This window comes from Bactrocera latifrons, unplaced genomic scaffold, assembly GCF_001853355.1.
Source record: "Bactrocera latifrons isolate USDA-ARS-PBARC rearing strain unplaced genomic scaffold, ASM185335v1 scaffold_61, whole genome shotgun sequence".
Taxonomy (NCBI): domain Eukaryota; kingdom Metazoa; phylum Arthropoda; class Insecta; order Diptera; family Tephritidae; genus Bactrocera; species Bactrocera latifrons.
This window is the reverse complement of record NW_017537279.1, coordinates 1243820-1271493: the sequence shown is the minus strand read 5'-3', so window position 1 is coordinate 1271493 and position 27674 is coordinate 1243820. Positions and strand designations below refer to the sequence as shown.

Below are 27674 nucleotides of genomic sequence, written 5' to 3'. Positions count from 1 at the left end.
AAGGGTGGCCTAATCAGGATCGACGATTAGTGAGGTTTTGCTATGTGTTTAATGGAGTTGGCAGAGAATCATCTAGTATGATGTGATTTTCTACGGCCAAATTCTTATTTTTGACCTGAATTATAAATAGTCTGTAGCAAATGATCGCCCAGAAGTGACCAGCTTTCTTCAATAGGAGAAGAATTGCATGCCATCAGGGCAACGTCAGGTCACACACTCATAGTTACTCACCAGTATCTCCGGAAATTTAGTTGCGACGTTCTTTTGCTTCTCTCTTTGAGCATATATTGCAGAGATATCATCACTCGAATAATGGATTGGATAAAATGCAATGAAAGTTCGACAGTATTCCAGTTAGTGGTAATACTGTCAGATATAGATATAGATTTTGAACATTTGGAGTTAGATCTACTCTACTCCCTTGTATATTCGATGGAAGGGAACCTTTATGAAAATTAGAAAAAGGATGAACCAGCAAACATTTCGAAAGCCTATAATCCACAAAGAAAGGATTTGTTGTCTGTTTGGGGAAATATCAAAAGGATCGTTTGTTTCGAGTCATGAACTCAAGCAGAAAGGAGAGAATTGATCAATAGAAAAGGTGTAGTGTTCCAACATTATAATCGAGATAGCATACCAGTTGATGTACTTCCACACTCACCATATTCTCCAGATTTTGCAGCTTCCGTCTTTTACCGGTCTCTGCAATATTTTTGGGTTGGGAAAAATCTTCACCTCAAATCAGGATGTCACAAGCCGCTCGAACCAGTTTCTTGTCAGCAAAGATCAAAAATTGTACGAGTATTGAATCAGTCTGTTTTACGCAATACGAGAATAAGTGTTCAAATTGCAACAAAAAAAAGAAACAGTGAAAAACCCAATAATATTCGGATGTCAAAATAATGCGCTACCGAGCTTGTATCTGGCAATACTATAATCTTTGAAAGGTCTTGACATAACCTACAAAACGACGCTATGCATGATTATCGTTAAAGGTAAATCCGCTAGAAAACGTTTCGGGAGATTAATGTTGTTTTGGGGGATGGTACTCTATCATTTCGAACTGCGGACGAAAAAACCTTCTGGACCGAATCAACGCCTCCGATATGCTACTGAAATGGAACGAACTCGAGCCATTTTTGAAGCGGATGGTAGCTTGTAACGAAAAATAGATCACATACGACAATATCAAGTGAAAATAGTCGTGGTCGAAGGCCGGGGAATCATCACAAACAGCGCCCAAGCCGGAATTGACAGCCAAGAAGGTTTTGCTATGTGTTTGGTGGGATTGTAAGGCACTCATCCTCTATGAGCTGCTCCCATATGGCCAGACGCTTAGTTCTACACCTACTGTGAACAACTGGACCGCTGGAAGCTGGCGATCGATTAGAAGCGTTCAGAATTGGCCAAAGGGAAGGGTGTGGTATTTCACCAGGACAACGCCAGACCACACACTTCGTTGATGACTTTTCAGCAGCTACGAGAGCTCGGACGTTTTATCGCAACCACCATATAGCCCGGACATAGCGCCAAGTTATTACCACCTGTTCTTGTCCATGGCGAATGCCCTTGTGTGTGTAAAGTTGAACTCAAAAGAGGCTTGTAAAAAGTGACTGTCCGAGTTCTTTGCAAATATGGAGGTGGGCTTCTACGAGGCGGTATTATGAAGTCTCCGTCTAGATGGTAACAGATTACGGAACGAAACTGCGCTTATTTTAACAAAATTCGATCACTGTAACACTTTTATAAAGCATTGAATAAGAGCAAAAAAGCGGAAGGGAGATTTTTGACAACCTAATATTATCTCGTGCTACATATAACTCCGTCTGTTTGTATAGAGACGAAATAGCCACTCAGTTTTTGAGATATCGCTCGGGACCGACCATATCGGGACAACTAAATCATATAGCTGTCAGACAAACTAAAAGGATCAAAATCAAGTTATTGTATGGAATTTTTTTTTTTTTTTTTTTATAAGGGTATTTGAGCTTCGGGTTCGAGTTTACATTTTTTATACTATTAAGTGAAAATCACAAATCATCTCAGCCGCTAATTCTGCAGTCGGTTTTAGACTTAGTAGTAAATACTAAAAACTGCCAAGTTCTTCTCACTGTATCTGTGCATGTAGACTGTATAATGACTTTTAAATAATGAATATGCCATTAAACAATAACAAAGCGTATCGCAGATTAATTCACAAGCGGCATATAAGCATGTCTTTATTTATTTCTCACGGGAAAATAGTGTGCATAATTACGAAAAACAAAAAAAAAAAAACAGAAATACACAGAAGCTCAGCCCAAACTTGCCACAGAATGTATGTGGAATCTAAATTTTCACATAACTGGTTACATGTACTTACAGCTATGAAAATGTATATATTTTTGGGCAACCACCCATTTTATAGGTATTCGAGATTTTATAACGTATACCGCGTGCGAGCAACAACTACACAATCGAAAGGTTAAGTGATTCTTTCCAGCATTAGTTTTTGAAAATCGACAAGATAGGAAAATTGCTGCTTTCAACTACATCCGTCCATATAACTCAAGCTTTATTACCTTGAGGTATATATTTTTACAAGATTACTGCAAAAGTATCCTTAACCACAAATTCTATTGTATAGAAAGCATCCTGCTGAACTTCCAAGCTAATCTTTAAGCAAAAAAATCAATTTATTGAGCTCAAATTCGATTTCACATACGAACACACGTAATCATAAACCTGTGCTACGACATTTCATATGCAAATACATTTTTTCTCACACGACTTTCGGTTATTCTTAATACAAATTTGTACTTTGCTGCATATTGAAAAATATCATTGTGTCAAGTAAAAAAAAATATATATCTTTTTTACAGCGCAACAAGTATTATACTCGTATGCATATACCGCTTGAGTGTAAGCTATAAAAATTTGACAGCTGCTTTATGGAATTAACAACAGTTTAGAAGGTGGTCCAAAGCAGAAACCAAAAATGGGACATGACAAATCTTAAGTAATTCAAAAGTGAAATATACAATACAAGCGACTAACGACTAGCGCTAACTATACGGTAATGTAATTAAATATCAAGGAACTCCTGCTTACAATAACGGTAACAATGTATTATATGCAAGTGAGGGCTGTTTAAGCGCGGGCAGAGTACGGAAGAGTTGTGTTAAATAATAGGTTATGTGGCTTTTATTTTTCGCATCGGTTTCAAAGTTGGGTCAGTATTTTTCGAATAAGACCTTTGTAGTTAGATCAGTGCAGAAGCTTTTGACAATAGTAAAAAGTGAAAAAAATTCATTGAAAGTAAAAATTCCAACAAACACTAGTGTTTATGAGCATAGGGGTTTCAAAAAATCGATTTTTTTTTTCATTGCCTTATTAAATTCTAAAAACCCTCTAAAATATTGCCCTAAACTTTTAAGTTGATTCGAGTAACAGCTTCGGAGATACGGAGAACTTGTGCGCTTGAGGCCAGCTAACGTAAATTATTTTTCCACTCATTATCATTATTTTATCTTTCGTTTTCAATGGGTTTCCACTTACTATGATTTTTTTCATTTTAAAAATCATCCAGCCTGGTCTAATTCGTTTCGTAGAGCCGACTAAGTCTCTTATGGTTGCTGTGATATATAATACTAAGTAAGTTTGGTTGAAAATGGTTAGTATCCATATTTTTACTTTTTAAGGAACATATAAACCGTCATTAATAATGATGTTTTCGAAAAGCTCGAATTGGAAATTTGAAGGCAAATACAGTGTAAACCATTTATAATGGACTCGCTTAAGGTGGAAACTCTGTTATTATGTACCTCTTTGTCAAGTCCCAGTTCAAACATATGTAAAAAACTCGGTTAAAATAGACTCGGTTATAATGGACACCGGTTATAATAGACAATAAAATCGGATTTTCTCCATTATAACCGAAGCTTTCAAAATAAAATTTCACAACAAAGTTGGCAATCAGTTGGCAATAAGCTAAATTTTGTACTTCCCCGAATTCGATCAAGAGACACAATCAATCTCTGATTCTAAGTCAAAGAAGGCAAACCACTTCTGCGGTGGGCTGAAAGTGACGTTCGTTGGCTTTTCATTGAGAGTTGTTAATTTTAAGAAAAATGTCGGAAAAAAAATAAAAAGCGAGCATTTACATTGCATGAAAAATATACAATAATATGCGAAATTGAASCAGGAACTTCCCAAGCTGACATTTGCTTGAACAAAAACCTAAAAAAACACTCTGTTTCGAACATATGGATTAATCGGGAAAAAATTAAAAATGATTGGAAAGTCAACGACAAGAGAAAAAAAAAAAAGATTTGCGACACATCCTCAAGTTGATGAATTACTGTTTAAATGGTTTCAGCAGAAACGGGTCCAATAATTTTCCAGTAAGTGGTCCAATGCTAATGATGAAAGCCAATGAATTCGGAGAAGCTGTCAGTGATAATTTTAAATGCAGTTCAGGATGGCTAGACAGATTTAAAAAGAGGCATAGTATTTGCTTCGGCAAAATTTGTGGTGAATCGGCTTCTGTGGACCAAAGTGCTACAAATGACTGGCTATTACAAACCTGGCCTACAATAAGTAACAATTATTCCATGGGCAACATTTTTAACGCGGACGAACGGGAATTTTCTACAAGATGCTGCCTGACAAAACACATAAGATCAAAGGTGAAACATACAGTGGTGGAAAAATGTCTAAAGAAAGAATAACTGCCATGATTTGTGCTAATGCATCGGGCACGGTAAAACGGAAATTATTGGTTATTGGTAAGATTAAAATACAATTTAATATAATCCGCTGTTTCTGAACAATGTCTGCTTTCAGGAAAATATAACAACCCCAGATGCTTTAAAAACGTTAAAACGTTGCCGGTAGATTATTGTGCTAACAACAAATCCTGGATGACTTCTCAGACCTTTACTGACTATTTAAAGAAACGGGATTGTGAACTTATAAAAGCCAATACTAAAATTTTGCTATTAGTAGATAATTGCCCAGCTCATCCTCAAGTTCATCTTCACAACATTTAACTACATTTTCTTCCGCCTAATACTACATCGGCTCTTCAGACTATGGATCAAGGCGTCATTAATAGCTTGAAACAATCTTATAGAAAGCAGCTTCTGATGAAAATTGTGGACCTTCCTGAAGAAGCAAACCCGACAAAAGCTGTGAGTCTTTTAGATGCTGTCAATATGTTAAGTGTTGCATGGGAAAGTGTCTCTAAGGAAACCATAAGAAACTGTTTTCGACATGCTGGTCTGGTAAAAAACATTCCTGATGGATTAGATTTCGACCCGGAGGACGATGAACCTTTAAGCAAAATTATCGAAATTAATAACATAGTGGTTTTAAGCAAGTTTGATGAATATTCAAGGATTGACGAGAATATTATAGCCACAGAAGAGCACTCAGACAATGACTTAATTCAAGACTTTCTGCATGAGCTGCTTGAAGAAGAATCCGGTGTTGAAAATTTAGCACAGCCCGAAACTATAATAAAAATATGTAGAAGACGCTATGAATTATTCTAGGAAACTGAAGCTATATTTTCAACAAAAAGAGAATAGTTCAGATGCAATCAATTTGCTCAATAAACTCGAAATCAAACTACAAAAAGATTTTGCCAATAAGGCATTCACCCAAAAGAAAGTCCCTGACTTTTTTCTAGACTTAATTAAACTTATTATTTTCTTAATTTTGTATTTTTATTCATAAACTTTATTGCTTTAATAAAAAAACACATTAAATTTACTTTTTGAGTTAAAAATTGTATATTCTGATTAGATGGACCCTCCACGGGACCATGTCAAATTGTCCATTATTACACTTTATTTCGAATCAAACTAATTATTATTTTATTTAGGACTCTATCTCTCAAAAATTTGTATTTGGTCCAATACACTGCCGACCACAACATCTATTTCGGTTTGGGAACCTGACTCCGAAAAATGGAGAAATTACTATATTACTTAGAACTCAGTTTCTAAGAAAAAATGGTACAACATCCAGAAAAAGAGTCGATTCTGGGAATTATACGAAGCGACATAAAAATCTGGTGCTGATTGCTTTTGTAAGCAGCGTGAAAATTTTGTTGTTGTTTTCTCCAGAGCTCGATCTTCGGAATTCAAGATTATCAAGTACTTTTCTGTGGGACTTAACTTATGTGTATCTTTATACAAGTATGTCATGATCAGTAATTTTTCAATCATTCTTCAATTGTTAATCCTTCACCTGTCCTCGCTAATCTTCCAATTGTTGAAAATTTCGATAGTTCATTTTCTTTTCATAATATTCAAGTGCCATGAAAATAAAGAACCATTCGAAGTTATATGAAAATATTGTTGCCGTTCAAGCAAATGTTGCTGAAAATCCCAATTTGTCGATACCAAGCCTTTCTCAACAGTCTCAAGCCACAACCTGGCGGATTTTGATCCTTTCTCGGCTTGCATTCGAATACTATATATTTGCCTGCAATTTTGATTTTGTTTTTGTTCTAGATTTCCCGAGGATTTCTCTCGGACCGTATTTCTTTGGAAATGAAGCTGGTGATACCGTTACTGTCTATGGAGAGCGGTATAGATCGATCATAAGCAACTTTTTATAGCCGCAACCTTGATCTGGACAACATCTGGTGCAAACAAGACGTGGCTACGTGCAACACAGCACGTGCAACGGCAGAATTATTGCGCGAAAATTTTGGAGATACGATTATTTCAAGAAATGGTTATATTGAATAGCCTTCAGTTGTGATTTAAAACCATTAGACTCATTCTTGTGGAATTATTAGAACTCATTGATCTTTAGCGATAAACCAGACTCCCTTCAAGCTTTAGAAGTCAATAGTGATCTTACTATCTATAGTATACTATACATGGAAAAATTGTCACTAAATAAAATTTGGGAGAGAAATAATGAACTATCCTAAAAGTTTAAGTTTCGAAATGACTGTGAGACCACTAAAAGCTTTGACATTGTTCGCCAAGAGATTACCTCGCAAAAAAATTACTGTTCCTGCACTATAAATAATGTATCGATCGGAATTTTAACCCACCATTAAAGAATGCAGACATTATAATTATTTGGTATATCAGTATCCAGATCCAAGAGTTACTCTAAATTTTCGAGGCAACTCTAACTCTCTAATAACTCCACTATGAATGGTAGTCAGTGCGTGTCTAAAATTTGTGGCGTCAGAAGACTGGTCGGCGTACTCAAGGAAAAGCCTTCTGATGTTCTTAGAAGGCAGTTCCGCTTCAGCTGCGCTTTCTGTGAAAGCGTTACAGCAGAAACTGCTTGGGGAGGTTTTCATTATGTTCCTTGCCCGAAGACATCTAGGGCATGCTGTAATCATTTTGAGCGCAGTATTTAGACACGTCTGAAGCTTCTTCGTCTGCGTTTCACTAGATCCAGGCGACGATATCGGTGCGACGTATTTTATGGAGGTAGTTTCTATCGGTTTGTGGTCTCATAGACATACATATGTATATCTTAGCAATAGCATTATCTTAACGCCGTTGTCTTATATTTCCGCTTTTTAATGAATTTCTGTCCAAAAGTGCATTCCACTAAATATAAGTCACTCTTTCCCGATATACTCGTGTGTGTGTAATACTTAGAAGAAGTAATTATCTTTGACTAAAATGACCGGCCTACTTTTGCAGAGTTCGGGCGAACTATCACATCCGCTATCCGCACGAGAAATCGTTAAATCGGTGGCATCAAAGCCAGTCAGCAAGATATGCGCCGTTACTTCCGCTTATGCACTCCGGTGCGGTATCTTGTTAATCTAGAATCGCAGCGCCGTTATTTTTAATAAAAATGTGCCACACTTAATATACCAACGACCACCACCGTACGCTACTGTTATTTTCAAAGGAATTGCCATTAAAGCACTATACATATAAATTTAAATGTGTGTGTGTGTGTTTGTGTGGCAGAGAATTACCAAAAAATGTAATAAGGTATAACTTGTCGCATAACTAAAACGCGTAATGCGCAGAGATCAACTCTTGACCCTATAAACTGGTCTTCCATCCAGCCAGCCATCCATCCATCCATCAACGGGAAGAAGTCACCGCTGCAATAACAAAAACACACGAATTACTGTCGAGCGCTATCAACAATGTGTCAACAACATGTGAACTAATAAAAGCGCACTAATTTTTAGTTTTCCTTAACGACTTGCCCGCCTGTCGGCCAGTTAACCAGCAAGTTGTGCCGCACAAACTGTTAAGCGACAAACATTAAATTAACCGGTCCGGTAAAACGCCACAAGCCGCACTTTCTGTGTGTAAAAATGTTGACACTCGGAAATACAACAAAGATAAATGTTTATAAATATTTGTATGTATAGCTTTGTATAGCGGTCTTTGCTGTACCAAAGTTTGAAGTATGGTGAATCGAACAAGCAACTAGTATAAATTTTTTAGTTTTTGAGATATCGATCTGAAATGTTTTCACACGTGCTTTTCTCCTCAAGAAACTGCTAATTTGTCGGAGTCGTAGATATCGGATCACTATAGCATATAGCTGTCATACAAACTGAACGATCAGAATAAAGTGCTTGTGTGGAGAGTTTCTTCATTTGAAGAGATATCTTCACCAAATTTGGAAGAGATTATTGTATAAGGCAATGATTCAATTTCCGAAGAAATTAAATAGATCGAACTGATATTTCAGATATTTAACAGATTTTTCAATAGAACGCGACAGTATGCCACATTTTTTCTCGCTTTCTCTTCAGTAAGGTTTGCCACTTCATCATGGGAAGACATACGATCCAAGAACTAGTGAAAATTATTGAAATTTACTACCGAAATTCGGGGACAGTGGCCTTTAAGAGCGCTACGGCCAATTTATGGTCGGCACAGTACAAAATGTTCCCGTTCCAGTAAGACAAAGAGGTGACCGTAGTATCAATTTTGGAAGATCCAAATCAGTCCCTCACGCGTCGTTCTCAAGCTTTGGGCATCTCTGTGCCGCCGTTGCGGCGAATTTTGCGAATACATCTTGGAATACACCCTTGCAAGATCAAATTGACGCAAGAACTGAAGCTGCTTGATCACCAAAACAATATGAAAATAATCCGGATTTTCATCGAAAAATCATTATCAGCGATGAGCTAAATGGCTTCGTAAAAAAGCAAAATATGCATTATTCGTCAGGCAGCAATCCACACATACTCCATGAGTCCCCATTGCATTCCAAAAAAATTACGGTTTGGTACGGTTTTTGAGCGACGTCATTGAGCCGTACTTCTTCCGTGATGATCAAGACCGGCACGTTACTGTGAATGGAATTCGTTTCCGCTCGATTATAACGGAATATTTTTGGCTCAAATTGGATGAGTTGGACTTTGACAATATGTGGTTCCAACAGGACGGTGCCACAAGCCACGCAGCGAATGATACAATCGAGTTATTGAAAACCAAGTTTTGTGAAATGACCCAGTCAATTGGCTTCCTCGGTCGTGCGATTTGACACCGTTACAGTTTTTCCTGAGGGGTTACGTCAAGTCTATGGTCTATGCCAACAAGCCAGCGACGATTAATGAACTTCGTACGAATATCGGACGTGAAAATCGGTCGATTTATGCTCCAAAAACGTAGAAAATTGGGTTCAGAGTCTGGACTTCTGCCCTCGTGTCCATCGAGTTCCATACATAATGACATTAAACGTACTTTCACAGGAATTAAGAATTTCATTGAAACTTTTGTAGCATATTATTGAAAACCCCGTTAGCTGTCACACAAATAAAACGATTGGTATCAAGTTTTATTTGCAAATCGGTATGGCTTGTCTAAAGCTATGGTGCAGTCTTCGAAGACATTGTTTAGATCGCATTTTAAAGTTTACAGTCAGAATATATTTTACAATTTGGTCTATAAAGATTTGGTACCACTGAACTTTTTAAGTAACATATCGATATTACCAATTTCCTGTTATATCAGATCCTTTAGTAAATTGAATATGTATATGTAGATATCAATATAAAGTTATATCCCGTAGATCTTTCTGTATATTCTCGCCACATACTATGTATCATGTGGTCACTTGTGACGGATAAATCGATGGCTGAGTGGTTATTTTATGAACTTAGATCCTTCCAAGCAACCCTTATTTCATTGTCGACCCCCACTTATAAAGGAAAGACTTGAACATTTGGTCAAATAAAATAATAAAAAAAAATACCTTGTTGTTTCCTAGACATTTTACTATATGTGACCTGGTCTACGAAAAGGGAGCTAACGTGCGAAAACTAGTTTTCTGGGAAACAGCTGTTAAAAATCTGATCTTCCATTCGAATCAACTAAAAAGTGAAAATTGATTTTTTGGATTTTTTGACACCTAAGCCCCCTTTCCGTAGACCAGATCACATATACGAAATTATGGTTATTGTGAATATATATATGTAATATATACTTTATGTTTGCATATAAAAATATCTCATATGATAAGTGAATAGAGGCACGATCTCATAAGCTTGTACAAGTTATTTAAGCCAAGAAGCAACACAAATGGTTAACTGTGCATGTGTTTGTGTTTTGTGCCAAAGAAGTCATAAACGAAATGAAAAACAAGAATAATTGAAAACTGTCAGCAGCAACAACAAAAATTGACCCAGTTTTCAAGAAGGCAACGAACGACCAAGCCAACTTGAGCAGCTCAGCAACCCCTCTAGCGCCAAAGCTGCCGATCATGCTCAGTTACCATGTAATACCAACACATACGCGCATATACACACATACATATGTACATACATACATAGAAACAAACAACAAAAAACACCGCCAACCAACGGAGCACCGACCACCGGGTAACCACAGAAGGCAGCCCGTTGCTTTGTTGTTGGAGTCAATAAACTATGAATTTTACAACATTTTTCTGCAACCAAGACGTGCAGGGAAATCAGTTAGATATATGCATATACATATATACTTAGTTTAGTATATATTTTATGTATGAGTATTCTTCTGGTTTGATTTGCTGCTGTTGAAACTGAGTAAATTTGAAATTCAAATTGCAATATGTTCTCTTTCTGGCATAATTTTCGTCTTCATAGAATAGCGATCGCCAGTGCGGATCTTCAGGACACTGTATACATATGTACTATCTATATGTATGTATATGTATAGCAAAGTTTACGAGTGCCAAGAGGAATTTGCTCTCAAATACCGACTGATTGTTTGGACATTTAAAAATGTTTACGCTTTCCAAAACCTGGCAATATTTTGGTATATTCTTCTATAACAGTACAACCAGATCTGGATCGAGAACACAAAACTTCGCCAGTTCTCACTATACGAAATCATGGCAGTTGTACAACCCATACTCAGACAGGTCGCTATGCACTTGGTGCTTCCATTGTCCACCCAAGGTTCTCGAGTTGATGAAGCTTTTCTATGCAGCGTCTTTTTCGATGCAAACGACATAGCCTAACCCCGGGTTTTTTGGATATCTATGCGCTTAACTGTATCCATGTTGTCGTATAGCTCATATAGTTCGTGGTTCTATCTTCTTCGAAGGACGATTCCAAAATTCCAACGAAGAAAAGTTCTCTCAAATGCTCCAAGTATTTTCTCATTTTTGTTCATCATTGTGGATGTTTCTGAGACCTGATAGGATGGAAATAATGAGAGCCTTACAGCGCATTTTTGCTCGTTGAGAGAGGGATCTGCTTCTCAATTGCCTTATTGATCTCGAAGTTGCGTCTGTTGGCCAGAATTACATTTTCTTCTTCTTTACTGGCACAGAAAACGCTTAAGCGCTTATAGCCAAGTAAACAACAGCGCGCCAGTCTTTTCTTCTTCTTGAAACGTGGCGTTAATTTGAGATTTCAAGTTAACCCAGGTCTTTTGTCCACCTTGTCTTTCCAATTTAGTGGAGGTCTTCCTTTTCCTCTGCTTCCCCTGGAGGGTATTGCGTCGAATACTTTCAGAGCTTGGATTGTTTTCGTCCATTTTGGACTTCATGACCTGGCCAGCGTAGCTGCTGTCTTTTAGTTCACTAAACTATGTCAATGTTGTCGTATATCTCATACAGCTCATCGTTCCCTCGAATGTGAGGAACCATAAATCTTCAGTAGAACCTTTCTCTCAAAAGCTCGTAACGTCGACTCAAGAGATGTTGTCATCGTCCATGCCTCTGCATCATATAGTAGGACGGAAATAATGAGTGACTTATATAGTTTTGTTTTTTTAGTCCTGTCTCGGACTTTGCTTCTCAATTGCTTACTTAGTCCGCAGTAGGAACTTTTGGCAAGAGATATTCTACGTTGGATGGATCTATGCACCTCAAGCAGGCCTGGCAAGCATTGATAAGCATGTACGGTCCAAAAATTCTTTTGGCCGAGGATGACACGTAGGAGGTCTATTGTACTACTAGCTCTTACCAAGGTTCAATTGGCCGTAATGATAGGAATTCTAATTGGAGCCTCTCATATTGTCCTCCTGTACGCTGAGGCTTTTGGTAACAACTTTGTCAAAGCTGCGTGGAAGAAGATGAGGTGGAAATATCTAGACACTTTCGCCTCGCCTCATCGGTCTCAAACTCAGTTCTTCTTCTACGAACCAGGCAAATTGGCCGCAATCGATATTGATCACTTTTTAGAAAGACAAATCTTATATAAACTAAACTTATGAACTGCTTATTCTTAAGTAATATCCCACTTTATCCCATTTGTCAAATGGAATCTTCTAGGTTTGTTCCGCACTCAACTCTAGCTCCAGTAGATAGTAAAATGATTACATTACATCTAAAACATTATAAAATGTACTTATGTAAGTATACCTTCAACAACCTAGGGTACTCGGTAACAAGAAGCTTCAATTAAAGTATGTTTACTATAAAATTGAAATTAACACCTTTTTATGGTCAAAAGCGTCTCTACGGCCATGTTTGGCGCGCATTCATGCCAACAATGCAACTTCTTATCGAGCAGGCGACACTCGCCTCAACACCAAACCTACGAACAACTTACAAGTGTTGGCTTATGGACAACGTCAACCTCAGCAGCGCGGCTTTGCCACTTATTAGACAAATTGCTTTTGCTGGTCGTTGGCAATTGATTACGTGTCGTTTGGGGTTGGTCGGCTGGAGGCTGGCTGACTGCCTTCCGCTGTGACGCGGCAGAGTTTATAGAATTTGTATGCATTTATGCGTTCTTTTTATAGCCGAGCTGGGCTATCGATGCCACTTCAAATGAAGCATTTGATTTCGTATTGATTCGTATGTTAATATTCTCTTCGATTAGTTTGTGGTAATATCTTTAAGTTAGAGATTAAAAAAGAGAAATAGTTATAGAGCTACGAATATCAAAATTAACAGAATGGCCAGGGAAGTTGTTTAGCGAAAAGTATTCCATCCAGTTCCTAGTAGAGAATGAATTGAAATACTGATGTTGATGAAATTTTGGCAGACGCTTATACAACAAAGAAGTTCCCTTAAACTTTGTGTGCGGAATCAAATTTATGTTACCGAAACGTTCAGAATATTGGAAAAGGCCTTCGGCGATAATTGTTTGTCGCGAGTAAGTCTTTTCGATTGTTACAAACTGTTCAAAGAGAGTTGAGAATGTGTGGACGACGTCTAGAATGACCATTAACATCAACTGATGATCAACACGTCAATGAAATAAACGAATTGATGCTTGAGAGTCGATGGTTTCATAATCATCCAATTTTTTCCGAAAGCCTCATCGCGTTAATGTCTATGAAACAATACTTTCTTATTACCAGGTCGTCATGAAACATATTGTTACTGGCGGTGAGTCTTGGATATATGTATGTTTACGACCCGCAAACATACGATCAATCGGCCGAATATTGTGCCAAAGGTGAGCCGAAGTCTTAAAATCTCGTCAAAGCAGGTCGAAAATCAAGCTTATCTTGACAGTTTTCTTGAATTATCAAGGTGTTTTGCACTTCGAATTCCTTCCGACCGGCCAAATTGTTTACAGTGAATACTATTTGAGCTATTCGTAAGAAGAGGCCGGAATTATGGGACGACAATTCTTGGTTTTTGCAACACGATAATGCACCGTCACATACTGCATTTATTCTTTGTAAGGTTTTCGATCAATATCGGGCCGCAACCACCGTATTCGCCTGGTGTAGCTCCGTATGACTTCTGACTATTCAGCAAACTCAATCGACCGCTCCGGGGAAACTGTTTTGAGTCAACTGAAGACATTAAACGTGAGTCGCTAGCGCATTGAATTCTATTACGGAAATTGACTTTAACAACTGTTTCGAGAGCTGAAAAAAGCGTTTACACAAGTGTATTGAGGCTAAGAGGATTACTTTGAGGAGGACGATATATTTTCAAGAATAAATTAAGAATTTTATAAATATGAACAAAGTCTTACTGCGTCGATCTAGCCATCCCGTCTGCCTATTCGTCTGTATACATATATGCGAATAAATCTCTAAGTTTTTGAGATAAGGGACTGAAATTTTGCAGACCTGCTTTTTTTCCAACGAAGCTGCTCACTTGTCCAAAACGTTGATAATGGACCATCCTAAGATAGAGCTACCATACAAACACACCGATCTAAATTTGGACTGTGTTATTTTCCAAGACAATGATGCAATCTCCGTAGAAATTGTTCAAATCGAGTTACTATAGGATATAGCTGTCCCTCAACCGGATCGGCCAAACTTAAGTTCTTATACGGAAAACTTTTTTATTTGACATATTATCTTTGCGAAATTTGGACTAGATCATTATTCAAAGCAACGCTCCAATCTGCGAACATATTGTTCAGATCGGTCCATTATCGTTTAAAACTGCCACACAAACTGAACGATCAAAGTCAAGACACAGATTTTGTGTATCCTTTTTTTCTTATAACCCTGCTATAAGAGCTATACCGGTGTAGGGTATTATGCATACTTTCGATGCAGTCAAAGTTAACATTTTCTCTTGTCTTGACTGACAAAAGACTGTGAATCAACTTCTAATTCGCACCTAATGCCTATACCTATATGAATATGAGAAGCAAGTGATGACAAATTTCAAATTGCTACTGCATACCTATGTAAGTATATCTAAAGACTCCTAAGAACATGTACATATGTCACTTCTAATTCAGCAAAATCCATTTTCCGAAGTTCCAAAGACGAGAAGCAATTTGAATATGCAGACTAATGAATAAGTACATGAAAGAAGTAGGAAACAATATGAGTTGCACCTTTCCAACTAACTGCAACGGTCTGAGAATAAATAGTGTAAATATGTCGATGTGTGATATACATACATACATACATAATTATACATATATATATGCATAGACTTATGAATATATTATCCATATTTTTTTATGGAGAGCATGTGAACAAATATCAAGAAGCTGACTGATTTTTGACAACAACCACTAGTAAAATAACTGAAAAGTTACTTTGCTGTTGTGAACCCATATGTGGCTGTGTATCTCACAGCAACATGGCGCTGCCGAGTTGCCAATCTGCGATGAGATGCCAAAGTGCCGAACTGCCAGCTAACGTGACCCACACTACAGATACGTGTTTATTATATGTTAATTAAGTCTGTGAAGTGAACTATCGTCTATGTTTCACTCTTCATTTTTCAAAAAATGGCGAGCTACTAATACTTGGAAAATTTTAATATCGAGTATAATATAATTGCTAAAGTGCAGATTTAAATAACACTGTATACAAATAGAAGCTCGATGTCTGGGTGGACACATGAGTTAACTCAAGAAACCTCAAGGACAGAATTTCCAACTACGAATCGCTGTTGAAGCGCAACACATGCGATCCATTTCAGCATCGAATGATTACTGGTGACAAAAAATGGTCGCAAACGATACGTTGATGAAGTCAGTATTGCCGGAGAGGAAGGTTTTGCTATGTCTTTGGTAGGATTTGCCGAAAATTATTTACTATGAGCTGGTTTCCTATAGTCATACTCTTAGTTCGGGTCACAATAAGGAAGCAATCGTCCAGAAGCAGCCAACGTCAGTCACACACAGAGCGATTACTGACTCACCAGAAGGACTGCGAGTTTGGTTGTGAGGTTCCTATGATTCCTCTTTATAGTACAAACCAGACACCAAGTGATTATTACCTGTTACTGTCTTTCGAGATAGTTTTTTGTGGTGAAAAATTCGAGTGCCCTGAAAAAGATCAGAATTTATTTTTACTGGGACTTATATAGAGTGATCCAGGCGGTTCTGCGACAGGGAGCCTGAAATCCCGGAGCACCTGCTGATCGACTGCACAGCAGTCTGTACACGCAGGATTAAGTCCCTTGGATCCATGTTTCTGGTTAGGGATCGCATCGCCTCACTAGCACCCTATGGCACAATAGGCCTAAGGTCGCAGTGCATTCCTCATCTTTCAATCTAATCTAATCTAAAGGGTAATCCAAGTAGAGGTACCTTTTTCAATATCCTTCTTTTGACCGATAATGCGTGAGTCGTGGATTCTATCATGGGAAGTCATACGTCTGCACTACGTTTACTAACACTTCAACTTCATTACGAAGATTCACGTTCTGTAAAGAATGTGTGTTCGCGTGCTTCGCTAAACTTGGTCACCATAATAGGCCTACTACTGGATAATATTCGTCCGAATAAACTACGTCCAGCACGCAGTGAAGAAAATGTAGCAGCTGTAGCTGAGAGTATACAAGAAGTCTGTGGAGATTCGATTCAACACCGTTCGCAGCAAGATCGAGATGTAAAATTAAAAACGTACAGAATACAGCTTCTGCACGAACTGAAGCCACTCGACCTTCCCAAAAGATTTCGCTTCGCTCTATGGGCTCTTGAAGAGTTCCAAGAAGATTGACGTGTTCGAGCCAAATTTGGTTACGAGATAAGGGAGCCAGAAGCTCAATGGGTATACAATGGGCTGGTGGATTGACCACCAAGTTCGTGTAATATCACACTGTTCGCCTTTTACAAAACATTCCGCTTGTCATTCGCCAGTTACCAGTCGAAATGCTCGAACGAGTCAGCGAAAATTTGACTCAATATATGTATCATCTGAGACTTAGACGCGGCCAACATTTGAGAAAGATAATATTCAAAAATCAATTACCAAAGAATGTGCTTCGAATGATAATAAACATATCCATTAAATATGAAGTGTTTGTGTTTTTTTTTCTTTAAAAATGGAACCTCGAATATTTTAGTGTATATCGAGTAAGTTAATAACATCACTTTCATAGCAAGCATTGCCTTTATTGATAAAAAACCGGGACAGTCGTTTATCACAAGCTCATCTTGAAGCGAATTTTTCGCCAAGAAAATCAATGTCCATAAACGGAATAGCTAGTAAGCACTTGATGCTAAGCCCGGTCTACGAGGTGGATGTACAATAACGTTCCAACTAAGCTCCCGGAGCTTTTGGCGACTAATTTGTGTTGTTTTGATGGAACACATTTGGCCTCTTCCTGGCTTAAGCTGGCTGTTTTGAGTGGTTCTTCCTTTACTTAATTATATGGTACGTACAGCATCCTGTTTCAAAACGGCCTCGCTTGCGTCCATTATGTAAGAACTTTATTTCGAACTGCTTGACTGTTTCCCATATGATTTTATGGTGTTGTGTCTGTTGTTAAAATTTCTTACCAAGAGACTTGGAGAATTCTACCGAAACAACTGATCACGTGCCAACAATTATAACTTAGCTAAGAAGTAACTGTATTTACTACAAATGAATATAGTATGTAAATTTGCATACATAAATCGGTATATATGTATGTATTTGCGTTTACTTAAACCGCTAGGTCATTTTCATTAATTCATAACATATCACGCAATATTTTTCACTGGAAATAATAAATCTTTATCTGCTAAAATTTGACTTCTCTCAGAAAGTATGAACATCTTCAAAATGGAAAGAAATGTACCATTGGTAGTTACTACTATATACTTACAATAACATACAAGTACATATAGTATATGCTTTTACACGCTGTCATATATAAAAATATATTATTAACATAACGAAATGGCCATAAGCGCGACAGCAATTAGAATCAGACTGTATTGACATGAGCAGTGACCAGCTTAACGTTCCATTTTCAGATTATCTATAACATTTCATCTTATTCTCGTGAAAAAGACATTATCAAATTATTTCCAGGCAGCAAATGCAGGTTTTGCTTGGATATTTTACAGAGGCAATCAAAGCAGCAACACACACAAACATACTTACATACAAATATACAGCTTGAGAAAATATTTGTTTTCGTTCGACATGAAAACTGCGTCTTAAGAACTATAAATAACAAACAATTCAAATTTGTTCGTTCCGCTGCTTCCTTGGCAACACAACCGTGGATCGGTTTGGGCCGAGAACACAAAACCGCGTTACCTCTATCCACGGCGAGGTCACGACAGCTCTACATCGCAAGTATAGACATTGAATGCCACCCTTGCTGCCGTTGTGCATCAAAGGGTCTTATATCGAAGGAGCTTTTTGCTGAAGCAACATCTTCTATGCAAACCAATAGCCCAGGATTCATTGGATTTTTGTGCGCTAAGCAATATCAAAGTTACCGTAGGGCTTAAACAGTACGTGGTTCCATCTTTTCCAGATTCATCACTAATGCGAACGGCACCAAAGATCCAGCGGATAATAGTTCTCATGAGTGCTTTCTCATTTCGATTTATCATCGTCCATGTTTCTGAGCCATTTAATGGTACGGTAATAATGAGAGACTTGTAGATCGTTCGCCGAGAGAGGAATTTGCTTCTGAATTGACCTAGTAGCACCTTTTGGCAAGAGTTTTTCTGCAATAATTTAAGCATTTCTAGATTATTGTTGGGATTTGTGCTGATTCCGAGATGTACAAAGTCCTTAACGAATCCCAAGAAAAGCGAAATCTTCGTTCATTAAAATAAACAAATAAATCGCTGGAAATGAAAGCTGAGTACGCCATACACTGACGAGGACCACAGACAGTTTTACGACAGCTTGACTGGAATCCTTAGTTTAGCAGAAACTGCAACCGACCGAAAATAATCAGGAGCAGGTCGGCAAATAGGCCACGGCCTTCCTTTTATGCTCCAGAAAAAGGATGGATCTCGTCTATATAACAACTATTTCTTTATACTAGAAAACGAATATCGTGACAAATATCTTCTTCTTTTTCTTTAATGGCGTAGACATCGCTTACGCGGTTTTAGCCGAGTTAGCAACAGCGCGCCAGTCGTTTCTTCTTTTCGCAATGTGGCAACAATTGGAGATTCTAAGCGAAGACAAGTCCTTCTACACTTACAGCTTATCGTTTCATCGAATCCGAAATTCGCCGTGGCTGCAAAGGATCATACATCTTGCGCAAAACCTTTCTTTCGAAAACTCGTAAGATCGACTCATCAGATGTTGCCATCGTTCATGCCTCTGCACCATATGCGCGGGACGGGAATATTGAGTGATTTATAGAGTTTGGTCATTGTTCACCGAGAGACTTTACTTCTCAATTTCCTTCTTAGTCCGAAGTAGAAATTGGTGGTAAGAGTTATTCTTCGTTGAATTGTTGTTGCTGTTAATACTGCTTCCGAAATAGATGAAATTATCTACGACTTCGAAGTTAGGACTGTGAACAAAGACGACTGTTTGTTTGATGACAGGAGATATTTCGTCTTTCCCTCGACGCGGTTGTTGAAGACAATGATATCAATATTATCGGCGTACGCCAGCAGCTGTACACTCTTATAGAAGAATGTACCTTCTCTATTTAGTTCTGCAGCTCGAATTATTTTCTCCAAGAGTAGATTGAATAATTCACATGACTGATAGATTGAATAAGTCTGAAACCTCGTCTGAAACCTCGTCTGATATCGAACTGCTCGGAGAGGTCCTTCCCGATACTGACGGAGCTTTTGGTATTGCTCAACGTCAGCTTATACAGCCGTATTAGTTTTGCGGGGGTACCAAATTCAGACATCGCGACATAAAGGCTGCTCCTTTTCGTGCTGTCAAAAGCAGCTTTGAAATCGACGAAGAGGTTTTGCGTGTCGATTCTACTTTCATGGGTCTAAAAACACACTTATAATGTCCAATTTTGGTCTGGTGCGGTAATGTGGAGGAAATACTAATGATTAAGAGATCGACTGCCATTCTTGAAAGTATTATGGGAAGAATTTTGATCGTTGTTCTGAGCGTTAGCAACACCTTCAACTGCGTATATTAGATAAAGTCCGAGAATACTAAGAGTTTAAAATGTCTCATGGAAATATACATTGATTTGTATGTAGAGTTTAATGACAAACTAATATGCCTTTCGCATTCAATTTATATCGTATTAAATTAATCAGTGCTTCTTTTGACAACTTGGTGATTGGTGGTTTACCGACTAGTCTTCATGTACTCATATTTACAACGGCAAGCTCATCTGCGAAACGCGTCAAGCAGTTAGACGATTTGACTGCCGATATGTTGTCGGGTCATTCAACTACATCGCGACCGGTAACGACTACAGCCACTTGTTGGTAAATGCACTCACAATTTGCGCATGCGAATAAACCACGAATAGCCGCCGTAATTACTTTATAACGTAAGCGTAGACTACTTTAGTGTAGAGCATTTGTGATAATATATAAAGTAAAGTAATTTCCTCTTCTACTCATTCACTGTATTTCCATTTCCCACTTGCTACTAACTTATATGAAATACGTTTCTACGTTCGTAGATTATTTATATGCAGGTATAAAGTTGAGATCCAATTTTTCAGCAATTGGTCCAAATCCTCATATAGAGAACGCGTGTATTATGATATGCTGTTGAAATTATATATGAACAAAGGAGAAGTTCTTTTTGGAATAAAGCTCGACGTTTCTTCATGCTGAAATATATAAAGTCTAGTAGAAAGACATCCGTTAGTTACGTTAAATATGAACCATTTTGGCAATAACTTGTTCATAAAGCCAATCTCATAGAGACCCTGCGAACCGGCAAAACACAGGAACAATCAATTTTTGAAGCTTCACTTGATAGGAGTTTTTTCTAAGCAAAACCATTTACCATAGATCAGAGCAGGTAGTAATCACTTGGTGACATGATCGGACTATAAGCTAGATGTATAAAAATCTCTGAACGAAAATCCTGGAGCTTCTGTCGAGTCACTCTCAATGTGTTTCGCCTGGCGTTGAGCTGATGAAATACAATGCTACTACATTTTCCACTACTATTTCTCGAAGCTGGTCACTGCTAAGCGATTGTTTCTTTCAGAGGGTCCAACTGTTGACAGTACAGCTTCGAATAAAAATGTACATAACCTCAAATACATACAAATGCATATGCTTCTGAATATATCCAACAAGTCCGGGATGAGTCCGCAATTAGTCGTAAAGGAACATAAGTATTAATGGCACTTCTGAGGCTTTTATGTGGAACGAATTGTTCGCTTTTATTTGAGTATGTACATATGTATGTCTTATGAAGAGTCTTATTGTGCCCTCTTATACCTGAATGCCTAAAACGAGCTTTTATTTGAGTATGTATATCTTATGAAGAGTCTTATTGTGCCCTCTTATACCTGGATGCCTAAAACGAGATACTTCTCCCGAATATCGTCAGTAATTTCTGGTATATTAAGAGATACATATGTATGTAAACATTTGCTCACCTGTACAACTGTATGTATGTATTGCAGCTCACCTCCAAGTTAATGTTTCCTGAGTAACGCCAAATAACCTGCAGCCTTTCCGTACTTCCACTCATGGATTCGACCTTAAGTTATGAATTGGACAATGCCTGGGACTAGCTCTTTTTTTTTACCAACGCAATGGAAATGAGGCGGAGTTGCGACTAAGGTAGGGTTACCAATAGAATGGTTACGGGTCGGGGTTCAGCTCTATCTATACCTTCTATTATTCGGCTGCGCGCGAGCTGCATCAGCGCCAAGATCTGATTAAAGGAGTTCTCTCCTCAGCTAGATAAATAGCTGCTGTAAGTAATCCTTGTATGATCATCTTGTACCTAATTTCATTAAAGTTTGCTCGCTCAATTTTTTTGCATTTTTTCCATTTATACATTTGTATAATATCAATGTTTGTGTGCTAAAATTATTGTTGTTGTACGTAGTACAGTTAATATTATATATATTTGTAGATGTTGTTTTTGTTGTTGCAATCGCATATGCATTCAAATAGTGTTAGTGTTTGTTGTGTCTTTTTGCGATTATAAAATCTGCACTTCATCGTACTGACCTACATTTTACCAGTCCCCTTCCTTTCCACGACGTTCGCGCGTAAAATCGCTGTCTCGCATACATAATGAAAATGCAAAGTAAATAATTGTTGTTGTTGTTGTTGTAAACACTTTTCGACTGCATTTAATGTTAGTGGTTACATGCATAGCTGTTATAAACACTGCTTTTATAGTAAATCAATAAAGCTACACTTTTCTCTCAAATCACAGCCGACATGGAAGTCGTCGTTGTCTCGTGTTTGTTTGACATGCAGTGAAAAGTTGTGGAGTATATCGAAGATATACGAACTGGCCAATTTTGTACATAATTGGTTGCCATGGAGCATGGTATGAACCTTTTTTTCGGTAAGATCCTAAAGCTTGTTTAAAATCTATAGAACAAGTCTAGGTAGCATAGAATAAAGCAGTTATTAAACATTAATTATTTATTCACATAGGCTCCTGTATCAAATTAAACTCACGAACTTTGAGAACCAGAGAATGAACCTCAAAGTTAACGGGTCGAGAAGTGACGAATCGAAGAGAGCTATTAATAACTTCAATTTAAAAATTATATTGTATATAATTAAGATATTGTATATTTGGTGATCAATTAAGATTTTCTTTGAACAAATACTGCCTTTAAGGTTTATCACCAGTCTGCTAAAAATTGTCAAAGTTGGTATATAACTTTTCAAACCTACAGTTATCGGATAAGTTGGCCTTATTGCATGTGGTTGACTCTATTTTGAAAATATCGGTCGATGTGTGAGATATATTAATGAATTCATACCCTACAAATATAGTACGCGAGTAGCAGATATGTATAAGCTCCCATAAACTATATACATATAATATAAGAATGGAGATTGGTGAGTCTTTGCAGATCTCTCGAGTAGTCATTTCAAAGCGTTTCAAAGCACATGAACATATTCGAAAGATAGGATATTGAGTGTCATATGCATTGAAGTCAAGAGTTGTTGAAATATGATTTTGCATGTTATAAATGCTGCTTGAACGTTACAAAAAAGAGTCACTTTTCTATTGGATTTTAATTGGTGATGGAAAATCCTAAACATCATATATGAAATCCTATAACATCATATGTCCAACCATTTAAATAATGCCGAATATCCAAGATGCCAAAATAATGCTCTATATTTGATGAAATCAGAAGACTCTGCTGCATTCGTCAAATTGAAGTACGCGATTGCCGAAAAACGCCTGGAATTGCACCTAGACATTTCGGTAATAATCTTCCATAATGACAACTATCGGCTTTTTGTTGCAGGACCGGTTATAAGTTATTTAAAATCAGCGGTTGGGAAGTTTTTCCTCACTCACCATATAGCCCAGATTTCGCAGCGTCGCACAGGCGAAAAATGACAGCATTCGAAGAAAAAGAAAGTGCTGTTTCACACAGACAATTCACCGTGCCGCAAGTTAGTGAAATCTATTACAAAAATCCTGGAGTTGGGCTTCAAATTGCCTACGGATCAACAGTTTTTTCAAATCTGGCCCTTTGCGACTATTCACTGTTCTCCGATCTGAAAGGAATGCTAAAAGTTGGAGGGTCGCTGTAAGCAATGTATCACCTTTGAAAAGAAGTACTATATGTTGATAAAAAAAAAACAAAAAACAAAAAAAAAACAAGAAAAAAAAACGAAATTCCCAAAAAAAATAAAAGAGTTGTACTATGTTATTCCGCGGAATTTTTAATTAAACTGAGGTGATATATTCTTTGATCCTGATGATGAGAAATATATTGAGTTGAATCCACCAGCGAGCCGAAGGTCCTGGCAGCCAGTGCCCCTTTTTTTCGTGGAAAAGTAATTGCATTATTTTTCTCACATTTATAAATAAATAAATATTGATATGAATTAGTTAGATGTATTTTTTCTCCAACATAATGAATTAACCAATAGTTCTTGCAACATTTCTTAATCTAAAGTGCAACCAACATCTAAAAATATTTTTGCGCAAACTGCAAAAGTATAAAAAGTACGGTTAAACCCAACTTATGTAGATCTATGTACGTTTCTTCTCTTTTTTTATATATTTACATACACATATTTTTTTTATTTTTTATTTTAGATTTTTATTAGCTATTATTGGTTTTTTGTTTTTGCTAATCACATATTTAATTGCGTGCTCACATTTAGTATATGAGTAATCATAATAACTGATAAGGCTCGGCTTGTTTATGAAGTCGTTCTTCGAACAGCCAGCTGAGAAACGATCTTAGTTTAAGTTATACATTCGAACTGTGCAGTACATTTTAATAAAATCAAAATAATTTTCATAAAATAACATAATTATCATAATAAAATGTTKAATGTGACATTTTTGCTAATAACTCTGCTAATCGCGTCAATAGAAGCAGCCAAAATGGTCTGTTATTATGACTCAGCCAGCCAATTTAGAGAAGGTTAGCTTACACGGAGGTTTTAGTGATTATTGATGATATTGTGTGGGTATAAGTACTCGTGTGTCTTTAATACTATATAAAAATATGTGTACAAAATAAATATTGAAAATCAAAGGAGCATATACATATGGTACAGTGTCTAACAGACTCAATTCTCTGAAACTGGAACAGCCGAACAAATATGTGTATAAGTATTATCCACAGGATAGAGTATTTTTTTTGTTTTTAACGAGGAGTAAGCATCGAATTTTCAATCACTTATTTTAGCAATTGGCTCTATAAATCAGCAATAATGGGCCAAATATACTCTACCAAAGCGTCAATCGTTCCGGGCTTAACTGCATAGACAAGCGACTTCACATAATCCCACAAAAATAGTCAAGCAGTGTCAAATTGCATGGTCTAGGAGGCTTCTAAACAGGCTTACAACGCTACATAAAAGTTTGCTTTAATGGGTTAATCGTTTCATTGACTGTTTGGCATGTTGCGCCCTCTTGTTGGAACCAAAGGTTGTCTACATCAACGTACTCTAATTCAGATACGATTGACTATAAACATTATGGACGGTTTTACCTTTGTTCAGGATCGGTAGCCATCTCGTTTCGGGCTTATTCACCGAACACGCGTTCGTTCGGCTTCAATTCTTTTACGAGTTGGTTTTTGTAAGCATTCAAACCAAGATCCTTTCGCAAACTCTTCCTTAACGTGAACAGGCACAACTACAATTGTTGCGCGCAATAACAGATGCACTCATTCGGGTCTTCTTCGATACTGTGATGCTTGCATTATCCACTAAAGTAAACATGGTGTAAAGCCAATCTATGGTTGCTTGAATTACCAACTCTACTGCACGATTTTGTCGACCGAATATTGGATCCAGCGCACGATGCGAACCGGACTATTATTTTGGTAATAAATTTGCACGATTTGCAAACATTGTTCCGAAGTTAGTCCGTTTACTATGAAATGGCAAACCAAAGTCAGTAAAAATCAAAGAACAGCTGTCAAAAATCAAACTTAAAAAAAAATATTGATTGAAATATGTGAAAGCCACACGTTCAAAATAAACACCCGTCGTATGGCTCATTATCTATGTATATAAAGACACTTAAACGAATCCGTATATATTGTATATATACTATATATATTATATATATTCCAAGGTTATCAGCGCCGTATGTACATATATACTGACCACTTATCGTCAAAAGAAAAAACTTCTATGTGTTCGTGTTTTGAATGTTCTATAATAATTTTGTAAAAAAAAGTATATACTTACAAATAAAATGCATTGAATTATCTCCATCAGGTCCAGCAAAATTAACACTRCAAGAYTTGGAACCAGCTTTGCAATTTTGCAATTATCTCGTTTACGGTTACGCCGGTATTGATCCAGAGAGTTATCAATTAAGGCCCTTAAACAAAAATTTGGATATCACTCAGAATCATTACCGTGATATCACCAACTTACGACGCAATCATCCGCAACTTTTAATATTGCTCTCGGTTGGCGGAGATCRTGATTTGTTTGAGGAATCTCCAAGCAGTCCTTACCTCAGCGTGCTAGAGAATCAGGCACATCGAAACTCGTTTATTAACAGCGYTTTAGCGCACTTGAAAACTTACGATTTTGATGGTTTAGACTTGGCCTGGCAGTTTCCTAAAAAYCCGCCCAAAATAGTGGAAGGTAGATTTAGAAGATTTTGGAGAAAAATCAAGGGAAAAGTCAAGGGATGGTTCTCTCCTCCAAACCCCATCGATGAATACGCTGCCGAGCACAAAGAACAATTCACCACTTTGGTGCGTGAGTTGAAAGACGCGTTTCAGTCTGATAGACTTATCTTGACATTAACCATGCTACCGCATGTGGATCCGAATCGTAAGTTCTGCCTATTACACAAAGCCAAAGTTCTATTTCATTAGCACTCGATTTTTTATAAATTTATTTTGCAGTATTTATTGATGTCCCATCGGTTATCGGCAATGTGGATTTCGTCAATCTTGGTAGCTATGACTTCCAAACACCAGAGCGCGATCCTAAAGTTGCTGATCATAGTGCGCCCATATATGAAATGTTCGAACGCGATCCCACCCACAACATTGACTACCAAGTACAGCATTGGCTCAATAACTCCGCACCCAGTAACAAAATCCACATTGGTGTACCAGCTTATGGTCTTTCTTGGACTATGTCAAGTAAATCTGGTATTACCGGTTACCCACCGATTGAGAAAACTTTTGGTAGGGGCGCCGGCGGCAGACAGTTACGCAAACCTGGCTTAATGAGTTGGCCTGAAATTTGCGAAAAGCTACAGGCAGACAAAGAATTGACCGGTGAAGCTGCGCCTTTACGCAAAGTTGGCGATCCAAGACAACGCTATGGGAGCTATGCTTATCGATCAGCCGACGATGATGACCAGAACGGTCTTTGGGTGAGCTATGAGGAACCCAGCACTGCAGCAATTAAGGCAAGTTACGTATTCGCCAAAAGTTTGGGTGGCGTTGCTTTGTTCGATTTGTCGCTGGATGATTTTCGTGGCCAATGTGCCGGTGAGAAGTATCCGATACTGCGAAGTATTAAGTTTAAGTTGTAAAATCACTTCTCCGTTAATAAACTATCAATTATATTAAAACGGGAAATTAAAAACTATATACAAAACTGGTTTGTTGAGTTTCCAATAAGATGGCTTTCCAAGGCAATGTTAAAACTCATATCGTGTATCTGATATCGTGAATGACACTGACCACAACTGACCAACGAGGCCTCCAGATTCGAAGTCTATTCTGATCTTATTTTGTTATACTTATTCATGGTCGCAGCTATCTTTCTTCTTGTAGAGGATGCATCAACTTTTGTGACTTGCTGCAATAGGGTTGGCTTAGATTGTACTATCCGATTGGAAAATACTGTAGTATTCCGAAAGCTTGAAGAGTCGCCTAAAATCCATTAGCCATTTCTGATCCGTCTTTATAGAACTTGTAAGTTCCGCAAGAGAGTCGCATTCTTCTGCGCGTAAGAGTATGCAGTCTATTTTATCCACCAACCCCAGCCTTTTAAATTATGCTCAAAGATTCTTGCAGAG

The 27674-nt window shown here is 37.6% G+C and overlaps 1 protein-coding gene and 1 pseudogene across 1 annotated transcript; both read left to right on the top strand.

Annotated features, from left to right (window-relative positions):
- Positions 1 to 4592: 4592 nt before the first annotated feature.
- On the top strand, positions 4593 to 5534 carry LOC108975083 (annotated as a pseudogene).
- Positions 5535 to 24395: 18861 nt separating this feature from the next.
- On the top strand, positions 24396 to 27241 carry LOC108975111 (chitinase-like protein Idgf5). The gene is made up of 3 exons (XM_018943393.1): positions 24396 to 24591; positions 25901 to 26470; positions 26545 to 27241. The coding sequence occupies exons 1-3, from the start codon at positions 24492 to 24494 to the stop codon at positions 27183 to 27185; spliced, it is 1311 nt and encodes a 436-aa protein (XP_018798938.1). The 5' UTR covers positions 24396 to 24491; the 3' UTR covers positions 27186 to 27241.
- The last annotated feature ends 433 nt before the right edge of the window (positions 27242 to 27674 follow it).